This window comes from Lontra canadensis, unplaced genomic scaffold (assembly GCF_010015895.1).
Source record: "Lontra canadensis isolate GAN:19392208 unplaced genomic scaffold, GSC_riverotter_1.0 scaffold3, whole genome shotgun sequence".
Taxonomy (NCBI): domain Eukaryota; kingdom Metazoa; phylum Chordata; class Mammalia; order Carnivora; family Mustelidae; genus Lontra; species Lontra canadensis.
Window position 1 is genome coordinate 9398710 of NW_022630997.1, and position 21070 is coordinate 9419779.

Sequence of the window (21070 nt, forward strand, 5' to 3'; positions counted from 1 at the left end):
AAGGAAACAATCAACAAAACTAAAAGTTAACCTTTGGAATGGGAGAAGATATTTGGAAGTGACATATCTGATAAAGGGTTAGTATCCAAAATACATAAAGAACTTCTAAAACAATCTAGTTTTAAAAAAAAAAATGGACAGAAGACATGAACATTCTTTCAAAGAAGACATACAGATGGCCAGCAGACACATGAAAAGATGCTCAAACGTCATTCATCATCAGGGAAATGCAAATCAAAAACTACAATGAGATATCACCTCACACCAGTCAGAAAGGCTAAAATTAACAGCACATGAAACAACAGATCTTGGCAAAGATACAGAGAAAGGGGAACCCTCTTACATTGCTGGTGGGAATGCAAACCAGTGCAGCCACTCTGGAAAAGAGTATGGAGGTTCTTCAAAAAGTTAAAAATAGATTACCCAAAGGATAAAAAAAATACTGATTCCAAGGGGCACATGAACCCCGATGTTTATAGCAGCATTATCCACAACAGCCAAACTATGGAAAGAGCCCAAATGTTCATCAAATGATGAATGAATAAAGAAGTTGTGATATATGTATACAATGGAATGTTACTCAGCAATAAAAAAAGACTGAAATAGTTCCATTTGCATTGATGTGAATGGGCCTAGAGAGTATTATACTAAAAGAAATAAGTCAGAGAAAAGTAAATACCATATAATTTCACTCTTAGATGTGGAATTTAAGAAACAGAACAGATGAACATGGTGGGGAAAGAGAGAGTGAGGCATACCATAAAACAGACTCTTAACTACAGAAAACAAACTGAGGGTTGCTGGAGGGAGGTGGTAGGGTGATGGGTTAAATCAGTGATGGGTATTAAGGACGGTACTTGTGGGAGCACCTGGGTGGCTCAGTAGGTTAAGCCTCTGCCTTTGGCTCAGGTCATGATCTCAGGACATCGGGCTCTCTGCTCAGCAGGGAGCCTGCTTCCCCATCTCTCTCTGCCTACTTGTGATCTCTCTCTCTGTCAAATAAATAAATAAAATCTTTAAAAAAAAAAAAAAAGGAGGGTACTTGTGATAAGCACTTGGTGTTCTCTGTAAGTGATGAAGGGATGAATCATTAAATCCTACAGCTGAAACCTGTATGTTAACCTGTATGTTAACTAACTGAAATTTAAATAAAAACTTGGAAAAAAAATAAAATAAACAAGCAGGGCTATGAAGTCCAAAGCAAAACCAGAGAACAACAATGTATAGGTCATGAAGATCTGTGGTGTTAGAGGAAAAAAGTCCTGAGTCTTAACTCTATCGCTCACATTAGCTGTATGACTTGAAACAAATTACTTAACCTCTCTGATTAACAGTTTCCTCATTTGTAAAACGAATAATAACATGTGGCTTGGCTGGATTACTGTGAGAAAGAGAGGAAAATATGTAAAAGCATCTAACACATAATAAACATTCAGTAAATGTTTTAGCCATTGCAACTACACTTATTATTTTTAACAAACTAAAAATATACTATCTAAAACAATTAAGTACTACATGAGGCAATAAATTGATAGATTCTCAACAACACTTGAAATTAGCCTGGAAATAAACAAACAACCATAATGATGAAAAAAGAAACTGAAAGAGAAAAGAAGCATTTCGGTCAGCTGTGAAAACAGTATAAGGTTAGGGTCTGAGAGAGAGAGAGATGACTAATTACATGTACATGAAGAAAATGATGATCCAAACAGTGCTGACAACAAAGGAGTATCACATACTAGTACACTCAGAAACAAACTTCTTGCTTCTCTGAGCCTATTATGTCCAACCAAATCCTTCCAGTAACATACCATCGCCATAGTCAATTATGGTAAGTTCTCTGTAAGGCTGAGATGTTCTAATAATCCACTGGGTTAGCCCACTTTTCTTCTCCAAATGAAATGCACCTCTGAAAGCAAACACAAATGAACTGTATGCCTTTCAGACACCCTTACGCTGAATTCTTAACAACTTCCAGGGACGGAGAAAAGGCATTTCTATCATTTTATCAGTGAATCGCAGGTAATCTTTTTCACGAATAATATCCCTTTAAGAGAGACACGCTAATGGATTCGCTATTTGGGAGTCCTTATCTCCAGCAGACCTGTGACTTTTCACGGACTACCACACAGATCTAACATATAGACTTTTAATTCCGTAGGGTGTCGTTTGGTGGCAGTCGATGCAATGAAGCAAAGAACCGAAGCGGAACCAAACAGTACAGTGTGGCTCTCGAGTAGCGCCGCTGTGGGAGACAACTAAAAGCGCCCGTGCCCAGAGTGAATATTCTCTCGCAGCAAAAGAAAAGACCTCTCTTTGTTGAGTCAATGAGCAAGCCCCCAATTTGTTAACAGTTTTGTTTCACTTGCACGGCGAGATGAACGTTGCCCTCCACATGATGAAAATAACACATTCTCTGAAGCTCAACACGTATCTTCTAATTGTATCCCAAAGTTCATACCTCCTCGACATATACTCAAAAGACAAGAAAAACAGAAAACCTCAGCCACATCCGAGGTGGGGTCTCTGAATTCTATACCTGAAGGGGGCTGATGAGAATAGAGAATTTTTTGCTGCCGGTGGTATAATACAGTGTTCAATAAAGTTTGAAAAACACTGTAATAGAAGATAGATCATGCTAATTGTCAATAAAGTAATTCTTTTTTTAAATTAAATTTTACTGAAGTATAATTAACATACAGTGTTAAAGTAAGTTTCAATATAACGTAATGATTCAACAATTCTACACATTGCTCAGTGCTCACCCGGGAAGTGTAGTGACCGAACAATATCATTACAATTTTACTGACTACATCCTCTATGTCATACTCTTCATCTTCAAGACGTATTTTTTAAAGATTTTGTTTATGTATTTGAGAGAGAGAGAGCACGTACGGGCATGCGCACATTCGGGGGTAGGCGCAGAGGGAGAAGTAGACTCCCTGCTGAGGCTTGATCCCAGGACCCCTAGATCATGACCAGAGCCAAGCGCAGACACTTAACCAACTGAGCCACCCAGGTGCTCCTCACCTTCATGACTTATTAAAGTAATTATTTCAAAAAGATAACGTTGTATATTTATTTCTATCAAAGGTACACATTTCTAAAAACCATTAAAAACAGTAAACCTTGAACATTGCAGGCTTTTAGGAAACCTGCCTTATAAGAAATGTATTGCTTTTTCCTTAAGAATGACAAAAACATAACCACCCCAGTAACTAAGGCCACAAAAAAGCAAGTGTCTAAAAAAGATACATAAGAATAACTACAATCAATAAAATTTCTCTCAAAACTTACATAACAAAACTGAATATATATAATCATTATGACTCAGCATCTCTACTCGTTGGCATATACCAAACTAATATATTTTCATCGATGGACATACAAAAGAATACTCATTCTTTTCATACAAGCCAAAAACTGGCAACAAACATCCATCAGTAATGGAGTAAATAAACAAACAGTGAAGTACTCATACAATGTGAAACCATAGAGCACTGAAAATGGACAACTATTGTGAAACATGGGTGACTCTTCCTAACTTTAACATAATGTTGAATGAAAAAAGGCATATACACAGAAATATATACAGCATAATTCCATTCATACAAAGTGCAAAACTGGCAAAATTAATTTACAGTATCAAAAGCTAGAAAAGTTGGTTACTTCAGGGAAGGGATGACAGTGACTGGAAAGAGTCAAAGGGAAGAGTTTCTTTTATTTTTATTTTTTGGAAGGTTTTATTTATTTATTTGACAGAGAGAAAGAACAAAACAAGCAGAGGGAAGGGCAGGAAGAGGGAGAGACAGAAGCAGGCTCCCCATGGAGCAGGGAGCCAGATGGGGGACTGGACCCCAGGACCCTGGGACCATGACCCAAGAAGGCAGTTGCTTAACTAACTGACCCACCTGGACACCCCAAGGGAAGAGTTTCTAAGAAGAGTCTGTTATATTTTATTTCTTTACCTTTGTGAAAATTCATCAAGCTGTACACTTAGAATTTGTATATTTTTCTGCACGTACATTTTCAATAAACAGGAAAAAAAACTTTTAATTGCATATGAACTGAATTCAGTAAAAAAACAATTCCTTTTTTTAAGACTTTATTTATTTCACAGAAAGAGAGAGCACGCGTGCACGCACAAGCAGAGGGATTGGGAGAGGGAGAAGCAGGCTCCCCACTAAGCAGGGAGCCCTGAGATCATGACCCGAGCCGAAGGCAGACAGACGTTTAACCAACTGAGCCACCCAGGTGCCCCAACAATTCTTATTTCAAATGTAGCAAACAACTAATTTAAGCATCTGATAAATCTTTTGGCTCGCTACATAAGCATGCCTAAGTCATTTACTTTGTAAAGCCTAATTTTCAATAAGTTTATAACTATTAAAATTACACAGAGTGAGTTTTCTAAGTAAGAACTAAGAACTAAGTATGTTCTAAGCACAATGGAATTAAATCAGAAATCAAAAATAGTTAAGATAACTAGAAAAACAGTAATATTTGGAAGGTAAGCCACAAATCAAAAAACAAAATGCAGAGAAATTAGAAAATATTCTGAGTGAAAATAAAAACACAACATACCAGATTTGTTGGATGTAGCTAAAGCAATGCTTATACAATAATGTTTAACTTTAAATTCTCCTATTAGAAAAAAAAAGGTTCAAAATCAGTGGTCTAAGTTTCACCTTAAGAAGCTACAAAAAGGGCGCCTGGGTAGCTCAGTGGGTTAAGCCTCTGCCTTCGGCTCAGGTCATGATCTAGGGGTCCTGGGATCGAGCCTCACATCAGGTTCCCTGCTCAGCAGAGAGCCTGCTTCTCCCTCTCCCTCTGCTGCTCCCCCTGCTTGTGCTTTCTCACTCTGTGTCAAATAAATAAATAAAATCTTTTAAAAAAAGAGAAGAAGCTTCAAAAAGAAGAGCAAATTAAATAAGTCACGGGTTAAAGAACAGATCACAAAGAAATCAGAACATGTCTTCAGAAGGATGATAAAGAAAATCCAAGATATCAAAATTTGTTTGATGCAGCTAAAGCAGTATTTCAAGAGAAATGTTTAGCTTTAAATCCTTATGCTGGGGGTGGAGTCTAAAATCAATGATCTGAGATTCCACTTTTAGAAGTTAGAAAAAGAAGCAAACTAAACTGAAAAAAGTTGAGCAATGGTTCTCAGCTATGGGCTATTTTGCTCACCAGCAGATATCTGACAATGTCTGTAGGCATTTTCTGTTATTACAATGAGGGGATCACTGGCACTTTGTGAGGAGAGGTCAAGGACTATGATGCTCAAAACAGAATTATCTGGCCAAAATTGCCCATAGTGCTGAGGCTGAGAAACTCTGAAGTAGAGGAAAGAAATAATAAAGCCAAGAAGAGGAATAAATATAATAAGAAACAGGAAGCAACAGAGAATATCAATAACACCAAAAGTTGACTTTTTTTCTTTTTTTTTAAGATTTTTTATTTTATTTATTTATTTGACAGAGAGAGATCACAAGTAGATAGAGAGGCAGGCAGAGAGAGAGAGAGAGAGAGAGAGGGAAGCAGGCTCCCTGCTGAGCAGAGAGCCCGATGCGGGACTCGATCCCAGGACTCTGAGATCATGACCTGAGCCGAAGGCAGCGGCTTAACCCAGGCGCCCCCAAAAGTTAACTTTTAAAAAGTCAGTAAAATTGACAAACTTCTAAGACTGGTGAAGAAAAAAAAAGACAAAAATTACTAATACAAACAAAGAAGTAATATCAGGATGAAAGTGCATATCATTATAGATCCTATACACATTACAAGGATGATAAGAGAATATTATAAACTTTATGCCAATAAATTCAAACAACTTAGATAAAATGGACAAATTTTTTTTTAAAGATTTTATTTATTTATTTGACAGAGAGAGAGAGATCACAAGTAGGCAGGCAGAGAGGTGGGGGGTGGGGGGGAAGCAGGCTCCCTGCTAACCAGAGAGCCTGATGCGGGGCTCAATCCCAGGACCCTGGGATTATGACCTGAGCCGAAGGCAGAGGCTTAACCCACTGAGCCACCCAGGCGCCCCAAGACTACAATGATTTTTAAATAAAAACTCTGGAATGTGAGGCTCAGGTGACCTTCCTGGTTAGTAAATACATGAACGTGCCAGGAAGGTAATGCATCTTGATTCCACAGGAAAATGACATAGAAGCTCCATGTTCACAACTCTCCCAGACTTTTCCCCATATTTCTCTTCATTTGGCTGGTCCTGATTTCTATTATTTATAATATAATTTGTAATCATAAGTATAGTGCCTTCCTGAGTTCTCTGAGGAGTTCTAGTGAATTATCAAACCTGAGGGGATTAAGAACCCCTAAATTTGTAGCCAGTTAGTCAGAAGTTAGCCAGTTAGTACAGCTAGCATCTATGGTGAGGACAGTCATGTTGAGAACTGCACCTTAAACTTGTGGACATGGTGCTAACTATGGGTAGTTGGTGTCAGTATCACAAAATATACCATGACCACAAAGAGTTTATTCTAAGAATGCAAGACTGATTTAAGATTCAATAAAAATGCCGATCAATGTAACTGACCACATTAACAGAATAATTTGAAAAATACAGGATAATCTCAATAAATGTAGAAGTACATTTAACAAAATTCAGCATCTATTCATGATTTAAAAAAAAAAACAACTCAGTAAATTAGGAAAGAAAGGAATTTCCTGAACCTGTGAAAAGGCGTCTACAAAAAATACAACTATCATACTCAATGGTGAAAGAGAATGCAAGTTTTCTCAAGATTAAGAACAAAGAATAATTCACTCTCACCATTGCTCTTCAGCACCATATTAGAGGCCTCACCAATGAAATAAGGCAGAAAAAAGAAACATCATATCCAATGGAAATGAAGAAGTAAAAATGTCTGTACAGCAGACAACATCATTTATTATCTATTTAGAAAATCTAAGGAATATACAAATTATTAGAACTAATTTAAGAAATTCAGCGGCCATTTATAATAGCATCAAAGATTAATAAATACCTAAGGATAAATTTAACAAATTATATACATTATTCATATTCTGAAAAAATACAAAACATTGCTGAACTATGAAAACATCCAAATAATTGAGTAAATGAAGAGACATACCATGGTCATGAATCAGAAGATTCAAGATTGTTCAGATGTGTGAAGTCTCTCTAAATTAATCTACAGATTCAATACAATCCCAATCAAGATTCTAATAGGCTTTATTGTAGAAACTGACAAGGAGATTCTATAACATATGTTAAAGTGCAAAAGACCTGGAATAGGCAAAAGAACTTCTGAAAAAGAAGAACCACACTGGAAGACCTACTGATTTCATGACTTATTAAAAAAAAAAAAAAAAAAGGGTGCCTGGGTGGCTCAGTCAGTTTAGGTGTCTACCTTTGGCTCAGGTCATGATCTCTGGGTCCTGGGTCCTGCTTAGCGGGGAGTCTGCTTCTTGCTCTCTCTCTGCTCCTGCCCCCTGCTTGTGTGTGTGTGCACGGTCTCTCTTGCTCTTTCACTCAAATAAATAAAATCTTAAAAAAAAAAAAAAACCCTAAGTAATGAAGACATTGTGGTTTTGGAATAAAAATAAATATTTTGGAAAAAAAAAAAGGAAAAAAAAATTTTGATCACTGGACCAGAGACTCACACATATGCGGTCAATTGATTTTTTACAAAGATCCTAAGGAAATTCGATGAGAAAGTAGAGTCTTTACAAAAAAAAAAAAAAAGTATTTGCCAAAAAATGAACATTAGCTCTCACTTCATACCTTCTACAAAAATTAACTCTAAATGAAACTTAGATCTAAATATGAAACCTAAAACTATAAGACTGCTAGGGGAAAACAAGAGAAAATCTTTCATGAGTTTGAATTATACAGAGATTTTTAGGACATTAGAATCACAAATAATAAAAGACAAACATTATAAACTGAACTTCATCAAAATATGCAACTTTGGTTCTTCAAAAGACACTGTTAAGAAAATGATAGAGGCAAACCCTAAATAGGAGAAAACATTTGCAAAATACATATGTAATAAAGAACTTGTATCCAGAATTTACAAAGAACTCTTTTTTTTTTAAGTCTTTGTATATTTTTTTTTAATTTTTTTTTAAAGATTTATTTATTTGACAGACAGAGATCACAAGTAGGCAGAGAGGCAGGCAGAGAGGGGTGGGGGGAAGCAGGCTCCCCGCTGAGGAGAGAGCCCGATGTGGGGCCCGGTCCCAGGACCCTGGGATCATGACCTGAGCTGAAGGCAGAGATTTTAACCCACTGAGCCACCCAGGTGCCCCAAGTCTTTGTATATTTTATATAAGTCTTTTTTTTTTAGAAGTTATTTGTTTGTTGGGGTGAGGTGGGGGGGCAGACGAAGAGAGAGGGTATTTCAAGCAGACTCTGGGCTGACTGAGCCCCTTGACACGATCTGAGCTGAAACCAAGAATCTGATACTTGGCCGACTAAACCATACCGGTGCTCCCAGAATTTACAAAAGAACTATTTACAGCTCAACAAGAAAACAAACAACTCAAAAGAAAAAAGGTAAAAAATATCATTGGCTACTTCACCAAAGAAGATATATCAATAGCAAGTAAGCCCATAGAAAGATGCTCAAGATCACTAGTTATAAGGAAAATGCTATCTAATCCACAAGTTATTCTGACACACCCACTAGAAAGGCTAAAATTTAAAAGACTGACAATACCAAGTGCCAACCAGGTTGTGGAGTTACTGGAAGTCTCCTACACTGCTAGTCAGAATATAAAATGGTACATGGGGCGCCTGGGTGGCTCAGTGGGTTAAGGCCTCTGCCTTCGGTTCGGGTCACGGTCCCAGGGTCCTGGGATCAAGCCTTGCATCGGGCTCTCTGATCAGCAGGGAGCCTGCTTCCTCCTCTCTCTCTCTCTGCCTGCCTCTCTGCCTACTTGTGATTTCCGTCTGTCAAATAAATAAGTAAAATCTTTAAAAAAAAAAAAAAGGATATAAAATAGTACAGATACTTTTGGGAATGGTTTGACAATTTCTTTATAAAGTTAAATATATATTTACTATATGACCTAGAAATTCCATTCCTAGGTATTTACCTAAGAAAAACGAAAACATACATCCACAAAAGACCTGTCCATGGAAGTACATGGAATCTTTACTTCTAACAGCTAAAAACTATATGCAACCTGATGTCTATCAACTGGTGAATGGATAGACAAACTGTGGTAGATCCATACAATGGATTATTACTCAGCAATATAAAACATTGCTGAGTAATTATTATTATTATTCTTAAATTATTACTCAGCAATATAAAATTATTAAATTAAATTAAATTATTAAATTAAAAATTATTAAATTATTACTCAGCAATATAAAAATATGAACTACTGAAACAGAAAAACTGAATCTCAAAAAACACCATGCTAAGTGAAAAGAGTTTGACACAAAAAGAGTAAATACATGATTCCACTTACATGAAACTCTAGAAATGGCAAAACTGCAGTGACAGAAAACGTGTGAGAAGTTGCCAGGTCCAAGAGGCAGAGATAGAAAACTGACTGCTGAGAGGCACGAAGTAATGTTTTGAGTTGATAAACGTGCTCTTTATTATAATTTTGCTGGAGGCTGCATGACTGTATACATATGTCAAGTCACTGAATTATATACACTAAAAACTGGGGAATTTTATTGTATGGAAATTATATCTAAATAAAACTTATTTTTCAAAAAAGTAATAAAACTCAGGGCGCCTGGGTGGCTCAGTGGGTTAAAGCCTCTGCCTTCAGCTCAGGTCATGATCCCAGGGTCCTGAGATCAAGCCCTGTATCGGGCTCTCTGCTCAGCGGGGAGCCTGCTTCCTCCTCTCTGCCTGCCTCTCTGCCTACTTGTGATCTCTGTCTGTCAAATAAATAAATAAAATATTTTTAAAAATAAAATAAAATTTAAAAAGAGTAATAAAACTTATCCAGAAATTGAGGCAATAATCTACTGTACCATAAAGTACTCAAAAAATGAGAATAAAATGTCAATTCTTTATTGTGGGAGACTAATAATATAAATTACCAGAAAAAATATAATTTAAAAACCTCATTCCTTTGGGAAATATCTATATTTATGTGTAGTTGAAAAAAATTTTCATTTCCAGCATACAATTAATCTGCTGTTAGTGAAGAATACAGTCAAGTCTTCATCTTCCATAACAGGAAATCAATAACATAACAGGAAATCAGATAATAAGCAGAATAAGCTTATTTAAAAAAAATTTTTTTTAAAGATTTTATTTATTTGGAGAGAAAGAAATAGAGCAGGGGAGGGGCAGAGGGAGAATTTCAAGCAGACCCTACACTAAGCACAGAGCCTGACATGAGCTTGATCTCATGACCCTGAGATCATAACCTGAGTAGAAAGTAAGTCAGATGCTTAACTGACTAAGCCACCCAATGACTCTCAGAATAAGCTTCTTATTTAGAAATAATAAGGAGGGGCACCTGGCTGGCTCAGCTGGAAAAGCTTGCAACTCTTGATCTCAGGGTCATGAGGTCAAGCCTCCTGTTAGGTGCAGAGATTACTTAAATAAGTAAAAACTTAGAAAGAAAAGAAAAGAGAAAAGGAGAAAAAAGGAAAAGAAAAGAAGTAAAAAAGCAAACAGCCAATGAACTGCGAAATCACTGAAGTGGTGGCCTCTAGGAAGTAGAAACTGGAAGGGGAAAGATGAGGCAGAGGAATGTTAATCTTCTTTATAAAAGTCATTTAGTATTAGCAGAGTCTTACAACTTTATACATCTCCTACTTTTTTTTGAAATGTTAAGAATTTATAACTACTTTACTTTCTATTCTTAGTAGTGCCAGAAATTAAGAAGCATCTAATACATACTAAAGTTACACATTACTCATGAAATCATCACTTTTTAGGTGAGAGAATAATGTTAAAAACCAGAATTTTGAAAATTAAAATTATTGCTCTTAAGCATACTTCCAAAAGTTAAAACAGGACATTTAATTTTGATAACACGTAATACATGATAACACAGAGCAACATTCTAAAAACCTTTAAAAATGCGGAAGTATCAGTGATTTCCTAAATCTCTTGACTTCCAAATTATAATTTGATATTTTAGGATAGGGTCAGGCATGAAATAAATATTCAGGGGTGCCTGGGTGGCTCAGTGGGTTAAGCCTCTGCCTTCCTCTCAGGTCATGATCTCAGGGTCCTGGGATGGAGCATCGGGCTCTCTGCTCAGCAGGAAGCCTGCTTCCCCCCACCCCTCTCTGCCTGCCTCTCTGCCTACGTGATCTCTGTCTGTCAAATAAATAAAAATCTTAAAAAAAAAAAAAAAAAAAGACAGTAGCCTTTTAAATATTCATTAGGTACTTTGGAGGGAAAATAAATGAACGGTACCATAATTAACAGCATTAATTATATAAATAAAAAGCCCATTTTTTTTAAAGATCCCAAGTTTTATTCTTAATATGTCCCACTCTTCCCTATAGTACTAGAAGCAGACGCACAGAGATGTTACACATGTATTTCAAAGAATCTTACTGTCTAAGGCAAGTACATCACACAGAAAACAGATTCTCAAAGGAAGTAAGGGAGGAAAGGCTGCCAGGGTAGCTCAATCTCCTTGCTTTGGTAGCTGCAGAATGGAGGGGGTATCTTTTTCCAACCAGCTACACTCCCTACTCCTAATCCCATAATGGTTCTTTTCAAGTTCTGAAGGCCTCATTGTCTAATATTCATTCATTCCACCTTTAGTTCTTTTAAGCATCCATCACACGTTCAAGACTCTTACTGCAATAAACAGCAACAGGCAATTTTTTTAAACAATTTTACTGAGGTATAATTTGCATACTATAAAATTCACCCTGGGGCACCTGGGTGGCTCAGTGGGTTAAAGCCTCGGTCGTGATCCCAGGGTCCTGGGATGGGCCCAGGCATCTGGCTCTCTGCTCGGCAGGGAGCCTGCTTCCCCCTCTCTCTGCCTGTCTCTCTGCCTGCCTGTGATCTCTGTCTGTCAAATAAATAAATAAAATCTTTTTAAAAAAATAAAATAAAATTCACCCATTTTAAGGGTACAGTTCAATGAACTTCAGTAAATTTATACAGTTGCATAACCTTTACCACAATCCAGTTTTAGGAAACTTCCATCACCCCAAAAATTCCTTCATCTGAACATGCAGAATAGGACACCCTCATTTCACAGGACAGTACCTCACACTTGTTACACTCTACCATTAACATCCAAGTTATTCACCACATCTATGAAAATGGCCAACAATATGAAACACATATTCATACTTAATAAGTTAATATTAAATTCCTACTGATACTTAAATGTTTAAAGTATAAAAGAAACACGTTACTCAGCTATTCTAATATAGGCTTCAACTTCAATGTTAAAAACACGAACATACCTTTGTCTCCAGTAAGCATATCTGCCACAAATAAACTGACAATGAGAATAATGATATTAAACACCCCAAGATCAACTTCATACAAAGCAGTCTGTTTGTTTTCTATCCAAGCTAGAAGTCTGAATTTTAAATTGTAACTTCTGTGCTTTGACTGTCACCAGCAAAGACTACAGAAAGCAATCCTAGCAGATTCAGTAGTAACAAAAATATATTGTCCAGAGTTTTTGTGAAATATGAGGATCACTTTTTTTCTGTTGTTCATGTTGAAGATACATACTCCCACACAAGATTATGGTAATCAAAATTAAAAACCTCAAAATTTACATTTCTTCTAATACCAAGACGAACTTACTACATTTTACCCTCTCGTTTCTTATTGCAGAAAAAGGTTATTTACAGTTCCTTGAAGAGAATCCTAATTGTCCCTGTCTAATTAATCAAAATAAGAATAAAGGAAAATCAGTTGTTTTATCAAAATACGTTGACTAAGACTAAAATTACACTCTTTGGGCGTCTGGGTGGCTCACTCAGTTATGTGCCTGCCTTTGGCTCAGGTCCTGATCCCAGGGTCCTAGGATCGAGTCTTGCATCAGGCTTCCTGCTCCATGGGTAGCCTGTTTTTCCCTTTGCCTCTGACTCTCTGTTTCTCATGAATAAATAAAGAAAATATTTAAAAATGAATAAATAAAATAAAATTATGTCCTTCTATAATTTAAAAATGCCCATTTCAATGGCTTCAAAGCTCTCATCATGTGGCCTCCACAAATGGTGTTTATATAGTGTTTTTAAAAGACTATCGAAAATATTTTCCATAATAAAGAAATGTAAGGAAATCAATACCACACAGAAATCTTTTTATCTAACATCATAAAGCTAAATAAAAAGAAAACCCACACTTTTTCCCTGAAATGTATATAGTAACATTAATAACAAAATTGTCTATCAAACCAAATATTTTTTTTTTAAGATTTTTTATTTGTTTATTTGACAGAGAGCGATCACAAGAAGGCAGAGAGGCAAGCAGAGAGAGAGAGGGAGAAGGAGGCTCTCTGCCGACCAGAGAGCCGGATGCAGGGACCTGAGCTGAAGGCAGAGGCTTTTAACCCACTGAGCCACCCAGGCACCCCCCAAATATTCTTTCTTATAAGAAATTAGTTACTTAGATAAAACATAAAGAATTTCACTTATACTAAGGTATGGAATCCCTATGTCTCCTAGAATGCATGTCAAAGTTAATGAATAAGTATATACTGTGAATCTGCAACATTTCTATAATAACCTACTGTAATAATCTTCTATAAATTTAAATAATTTAATCTGTATACTATCATCTGACAAATAAAAATAGCCATGTTTATAACATCTTACTGATTTGTATAATTTATCATTTTATTATATACATATTTTTCCAAAAGCACCATAAGCTCCTCTATCATAGGGAGGCATGTTCTCTGTACATTGTATAAGTTCAGTAAATTTGGTTACTAATTACCTTTAAGAAAGCAGTTTCAGTAACTAGTGAAAAAGGAAGCAAATTGCAAAAGTTGAAAAAGCACTGGTGGGAAAGCCTTAAAGCAGCAGATGCAGACGACGCATTTCAGGCAGAGCAGAAAAGGAGAGTGCTAACACATAAATTTCAGGTTTCGGTCAAGAAGTCTTACTTTTTAAGTAAATTCTTACCAAGGGCTGTTTGCTGATCCCAGAGAAACAAATCCCAGAGATCTCTATTTTTGCAAGTTACCTTGCTTGCCAGTCCAGTTTCCTCAACAAAAAAAGTAAGGAAAGTATTTTCATTTTACCTCACAGAACTGTTCTGAAATTCAAATGAAGTAATAACATACATTAAAGGGCTTTATAGACAAGTAGTACATTAAATGCAAGGTGTTACTATTTTTATTATTATTGAAGATGGATCCTACCCTTTGACCCAAGAATTCTAATTCTTCATGTTTATCCTAAGGATCTAGGTAGACAAATGCACAAAGCTATCTGCAAAAATATGTTCTGAATAGCCCTATTTTGAATGAAAAAAATCTAAAAAGAACTTAAATCAATGGGTGACTGGCTTAACAAATTATCATATACCCATGAAACAGAATATCATGCTATAACTAAAAATGATTTAACAGATGTGTATGAACATGAAAACCTCTTTACCCCTGCTTTATAAGAGGTTCCACTTTTGAGATGCCTTCCTTCATCTATCAAACTTAATCAGGTCCTCCCTGTTATACTCCTCATAGGATCATCTATTTTTCCTACATTAAACTCATCACAGTTTGAAATAATACATTTATATGCTTACTTGACAACATGTGTTTTCTTCATTAAATGGTAATGAAGATGGTGCACACATACACACACACTCTTGCTCTCACACACACTCCTATATACATATGCAGGGGGAGGAAAAGCTGACAATATTTTAAAATGTAGAAAGCCAAAATGAAAAATAAAAACAATCTAACAAAAAATATGTATGCTTATATTAATTACATCAGCATTATCAACCACAAATAGGATCTGGAAATACATTTTGTCAAATGATACCATCAAAGCTCTGTGATTAAATTAGTATCTGGAAAACTATCTTTACTTAAGAAGTGACAAAGAATCATCCTATATCCAAAAGAAAGCAATGCTGTTTCCTTTGTAAGGAGAAATCTAGAAGAAAAAGCTTTCTTCAGGTCAATAGTGTCCTCTGGTTAGAATGATGCATATTCTGCTGAAAATCCAGCTTGATATTAAAGCAACCACCACCTATAGCTAAATAAGTATCTCTTACCATCTCTGGGCCACATGAGTTTTAATCATAAAATGAGTGATAATACCTTACCTTCATAAAGCAGAGAACTACATCAAATGAAATCCTGAATTCCCTTTTTATAATTTGTGATCTTCCACATCATGTATTCAATATTCTGGGAAAAGGCCACTAATCAAACAGGAACAGAAGCAGCTGTCCTACTGACTTACAAGGCATGATCGTCAAATCTCCTTGAAACATACTTCCATAAGGGAATATGTCCTTTAGAAACTGCACAGCAAACTTACGCTTCCATGAAGCATTTAATGGAAAGTCTGAGTTTGTTTAGTGAGGTATATAAATAATTCTTAAGAATTTTTCATTTAAACAGTTTTAGGGGAAGACAGAATTATCACAGAAAACATCACACAGGAGGTGTTAATCACTCAACATTTGAAAATACTGAAGAACCATACTAACATCACAAAAAGTTTAACTGTTACTAATCTCTACTTTTGTCCTGATACTCTAGGAGTTATCGATTCGACAGAGACTCAGAAACTATTTCTTTATATAGAAAATCTGAAAAGCATAGAATAGTAAAGAGAAATTTCACAATAAAAAAAAAGGTTTCGGGGTGCCTGGGTAGCTCAGTGGATTAAAGCCTCTGCTTTCAGCTCAGGTCATGATCCCAGGGTCCTGGGATCGAGTCCCGCATTGGGCTCTCTGCTCAGCAGGGAGCCTGCTTCCCCCTCTCTCTCTGCCTGCCTCTCTGCCTACTTGTGATCCCTGTCTGTCAAATAAATAAAATCTTTAAAAAAAAAAAAGGTTTCATTCAACTATTCAGTAAACTAACAGGTACGTATCTAAGATTAAAAACAGAAGATATAACAAATTTCAAATTACTGCTACTGGAAAAAAAATCCTCTACAAAAGACAACCAAAAAAGCTTTAAAGCTGAAAATACAACAATACAATCATTCCCTCTAAGACTAAAACATTTCATGATTCTGTAGTTTAAGAATAGTTAAACTAAAGCTTTACAAGCAAAAGGAAAAGCTGTTTTGTTTTCTAATGTCCTCAATCCTAGCCAAAGGAATTGAAATGTGGCTGCTCTTGTGAGATTCTTTAATAGCCAAAGGATACCAAATAAATTAAATTTTTCATCAACTTAAAATTCAAACATAAATTGGTACTTACTATTACCTTCTACGTCACCTTAAAACAATGCAATTACTATGTGTCATAGGCTCATACCAACATTTTTGCCAATATTTGACAGACTTATGGTTCTGGCAGGGCAGGTAGATTTTAATATTTTAATTTCATGACTGGATGACAGTGAGTGTTTTTTAAAATTAACTGCAGCATTCTATAGTCTACTATAACATACTTATATACTATACTATAATATACTGTAATACCCATTTAAAAGAACTGGCAGAGATTTTTATTCTTCAAATACTACATATTATCTTCCTTTCCAAATATATTATCATTAACATTCTTTAGAATACAATGTAATCAGGGGCGCCTGGGTGGCTCAGTGAGTTAAAGCCTCTGCCTTCTGCTCAGGTCATGATCCCAGGATCCTGGGATCGAGCCCTGCATCGGGCTCTCTGCTCAGCGGGGAGCCTGCTTCCTCCTCTCTCTCTCTCTGCCTGCCTCTCTGCCTACTTGCGAATCTCTGTCTGTCAAATAAATAAATAGAATCTTTAAAAAAAAAAAAAAAGGAAGAAGAATATAATATAATCAGAGTTTGCCACAGCAGGAGTTGCATAATGTCTCCTTCCATACTTTAATATGGTAATCAGCACAAAAGAGAAATGCAGTTCCACAGAGGGCAATCTACCTGGAGTTTGAAAACCTTCCATTTTTTAAGAAACACCTACGACGTGCAAGGCATTGTGATAGACACTGGGGATGGATCCTGAAGCAGAAGAGATTCAACTTCTGCCTTCATGGAGTTTTTAGCCCAATGAATGAGACATGAATTTATCAATCAGAGAACTGCATTTCTACGAACTATGATAAACACCATGAAGGAAAAGTAGGCGTGCCATCATGTGAACACCTAATCTACTTTGCCTGATGAGAAAAGGCTTCCCTGAAGAAGTTATGATTGAGTTGAAGTAAGAGTGTTATTAGATAAGGACAACTTACTTGGCAAAGGGGAAAGAACAGAGTATGTGCAAAGACCTTGAAGTAGGAAGAAACATGGTGTATTGAAGGAACAAAGAAAGCTAGCCAATATAATGTGTCAGAATTGTATATGGGCCAGGCATAGTTGCATGGATACCAGTTAGGAGGTTATAACAGGTCTCCAGGTGAGAGATAGATGGTATCTCATTAGGAGGTAAGTAATGAAGATAAGGGAAAAGACAGCAGATTCAAGAAATATTTAGGAGAAAATCAGTGTTACAATGAAGCCAGGCAGAGCAGAGTTAGTAGAGTTTTAAAGATGACAGATCTTGAAATTTTTCAGTTGTGAGACCAAACAGTAAAAAACTGGGAATTTGAACTTATGTGAGGCTCCTCAATGAGCCAGAGAGCAACGCACCCAGGTTTTCTAACAGCAGTAACATCTTAGGAAGGGTGATTTTTAGGAAATGTGCCAGAAGGCCATAACCAAGACCACAATAAATTCAACCAGGTATTTAAAAAATAATTAAATACTACAGGTCCCACTTCTGAGCTGTCAGTTAGAAGGATACCAAATGATAAAATTACTGGGATTTTCAAGGTACATGCTTGTAACATCACATTATATCACTTATTTTCTCTCCTTTGTACTTCTGTAAAAATAAGATTTCTAAACATAATATAGGAGCTAACATTCAGCATAAACTTAAAAAACAACATTTTATATCAGGAAGATCACATTATACCTGAGAATATTAGGGGGGAAAAGCCAAAATTTTATCTGAAAGATGCTACGACGTCAGGGAAACAAATGTCATGACAAACAAGATATCAATGTCCAAGATGCATACTAGTAACAGCAACTTCCACAAAAGTACCTTTTTGATCAGGAAAATAAGACAGATATGCCATAATTCTATTACCTTCTTTGTTTCAGAAGACCAGTAAATGGAAAATTTTTACAAGTCTTCTTTCTTTCTGCTATATGTAACCAATGTAATAAAATTTCTACTAAATCCGGTAATAGGCCTCAAGTTATCAGAAGCCCATAAAGTCTCCTTCAAATGGACTAACAACCCCATTTCTCACATATCCCTGCATTGGAATTTGATCCTTGGCTCCTCTATCCCATGAAGCAGAAGTTTTAACAAACGGTAAGGAAAAATAATTTCTAGTGTTTCACTTTAACATATTAATTCTCATCTATAGGCCCCAGTCTAAACCCCACACATGGGTGGACCTTAGTATATTCTAAAATCTGTTTCTTTCTCTTTTTCTTTCCTTCTTACTACTTATATTCCTATGAAAAATTATCTTCCTTAGTCTTGGGTGGTCCAATGTATACATAATTATTTTCCCATGGGTACTGTAAGAACATGGCATGCCTGTAGTTTTATAAATTTTCTGATATGCTATGCTAAAACATACAGTAATTAGCACTGTGGTCCCACACACAATAGTAGAATCCTAACAGGAACCCTACCATGAAACAGAAACACCACTTAGTCAAAACCCCAAGCTGAGCAAAGTTTAAGTCAACAGATGACAAAGACTTATTAATGACCTATAATGTAACTGGTAAAATCTAGAAATGTATATCTTATTTATGCATCTATAATCCTTGAATTGTTAGTAATGAGGTTGCCTCTGCAATGATGGAGTGGTATACTGAATAACTAATATTGTAACTGATCTCTAGAACTGTCAATAAATCAGTGTCACAGAACTTCAGGGGAGAAAGGGACCTTGGTAAATTAATGTAGCCCATCCCTTCATTTTATAGATGAGAAGAGGGATGAAGAGAAAATGTAATAAGATCATTTACCTGATTTCTACAAAAGAGGAAATAGTCAGTAAATATTTGTAGCATGACAAAACCCAGGTCTGGTTTCCTGATACTCTCTGCATGTCTCTAAATTTAAAAAAAAAAAAAATTTAAACCTTTTTTAATCTATACATGGATTGAATTTGAATTCTTGAAATATAGATCCTAATAGAAACAGTGAAGAACAAGAAAATTGAAATTTATTTGTATAAATGCTATGTATCATATTACATATTTTCATTCCAAACCTATCATATCATAGAAAAACCCTCTAGACCCACACATAAACATAAATACAGCATAGTACGGGGTGCCTGGGTGGCTCAGTCATTAGGCATCTGCCTTCGGTTCAGGTCATGGTCCCAGCATCCTGGGATCGAGCCCCGCGTGGGGCTCCCTGCTTGGTGGGAAGCCTGCTTTCCCTCTCCTAGTCCCCCTGCTTGTGTTCCCTCTCACGCTGTCTCTCTCTTTCTGTCAAATAAATAAATAAAATCTTTAAATAAATAAATAAATACAGCATATTAAGCTCATAGCTATTTTTATAATTTTAAAAATTAAGTTTAAAAAACACAGAATAGTCCTATTGAAAAAGCCAAAAAAGGAAACTCACAGCTTTAAAGATGAGTCAAAGAGGGAAGAGTGAATCCTAGTTTCGCCTCAGCAATGTCAAAAATGCAGAGTGGGAAGATCCAACCTTTCCAGCTCTAATTATTATCTATAGGAGCCTCAAGTTTCCTGCATCTATTAGTAAGAGCTCCAATTCCTGCTTTTTTCCCAACCTACTTCCCCAAGTGACTACCTAACCACCTGTCTGGAGTTCCCCATACTCATCAGGCAACCTTAGTTTCCCAGAGATTGCTCTGTGTTTCTCCAAAATAAATTCTTACATTCTCTAGACAAAGCTTTGGGGAATCAGGAAAAGAGGTCTCATTTAATTCCTCTTATAAATGGAAAAAACAGCATCTATTGGTTTTAAGGTGGCCTTTTGAAAACTTCCTATGAGTTGAATCATTCGAATTCCCTGGCCTTCTGGGGCAAAACACTGAAAAGACAGCCAGGCACTACCAAGTCTTCAAAAAATGGAAGTCAACTATGTCTGAGTACATCCAGACAAGCATTTCCTAGGGAACCCTTTGGACTGAAAAATAAGCATCTTCATTCTTTTTCTGTTTTGTTTTTTTCTTTAAAATCTCTCTTACCAACTCTGTCTTATCAAATAAGAGACACAACTTTCATAGCATGGTCTTCCCTTTCACCCCTAAACAACAAACAGACCAGGCATTTAAAAATTCTTCTTGTATCATCCAAGTTTAAAGCTGAACTAAGATTACTTTTAGCATGTGGTTGCATGCAGGGACACATGTCAGGTTTCACTTTATTGTCTCTCTCAGTCACAGACGTCCCCACTTAATAAACCTAGCAAGAACTCTTTGGTTTTCCTTTGGATTCTACTGCTGCCCTTCCCCACAAACTCAGGTTATGATATCTAGACTGTATTAGTTTAAAAGGGTCAAATCTCCAGGGATGGTGATAAAGGAACTCATTTGACTATTCAGTGTTGCTCCAGACTTGGTGTTAAAGAACTGAGGTCAGTAGGACCAGAACTTTTGCCTGAGTGTGTGCTCCCTCCCTCCAGGTGCCCTTTCTAAACCTCCCCAACTTGCTACCTGTTGGCAGTGCTGGTGTTGCTGCTCCCGTTGCTGTGTTTCTGTGCTCGGCTCAATCTCCTTGGGGGCTTTGAATGCTGCAGTCGGGGGCTCGGCATGGAGGGGAACGTTGAGGCATAGCCATGTTCACACTCTAAAGAGACAGCAAGAGAAAAAGATATGAGAACAGGAATGTACTCAAATCCACGGATCCACAGATCTGAAGTCCTTGCAGTAACATGTTGCTGAAAACAGCAGAAAAAAAGGAGGTAAAAAATTTTCCACTTTCTGGTTGGAAGATAAAA

At 36.4% G+C, this 21070-nt stretch overlaps 1 protein-coding gene across 4 annotated transcripts in view; it reads right to left on the bottom strand.

Moving 5' to 3' along the window:
- The window catches only part of MXI1 (MAX interactor 1, dimerization protein), a 78883-nt gene that overhangs the window by 39587 nt on the left and 18226 nt on the right, over positions 1-21070 (bottom strand). For all 4 annotated transcript variants that reach the window (XM_032880405.1, XM_032880424.1, XM_032880433.1 and 1 more), the window contains exon 2: positions 20787-20919. In XM_032880405.1, the coding sequence (XP_032736296.1) occupies positions 20787-20919 (133 nt within the window). The remainder of the gene's footprint in view (positions 1-20786; positions 20920-21070) is intronic.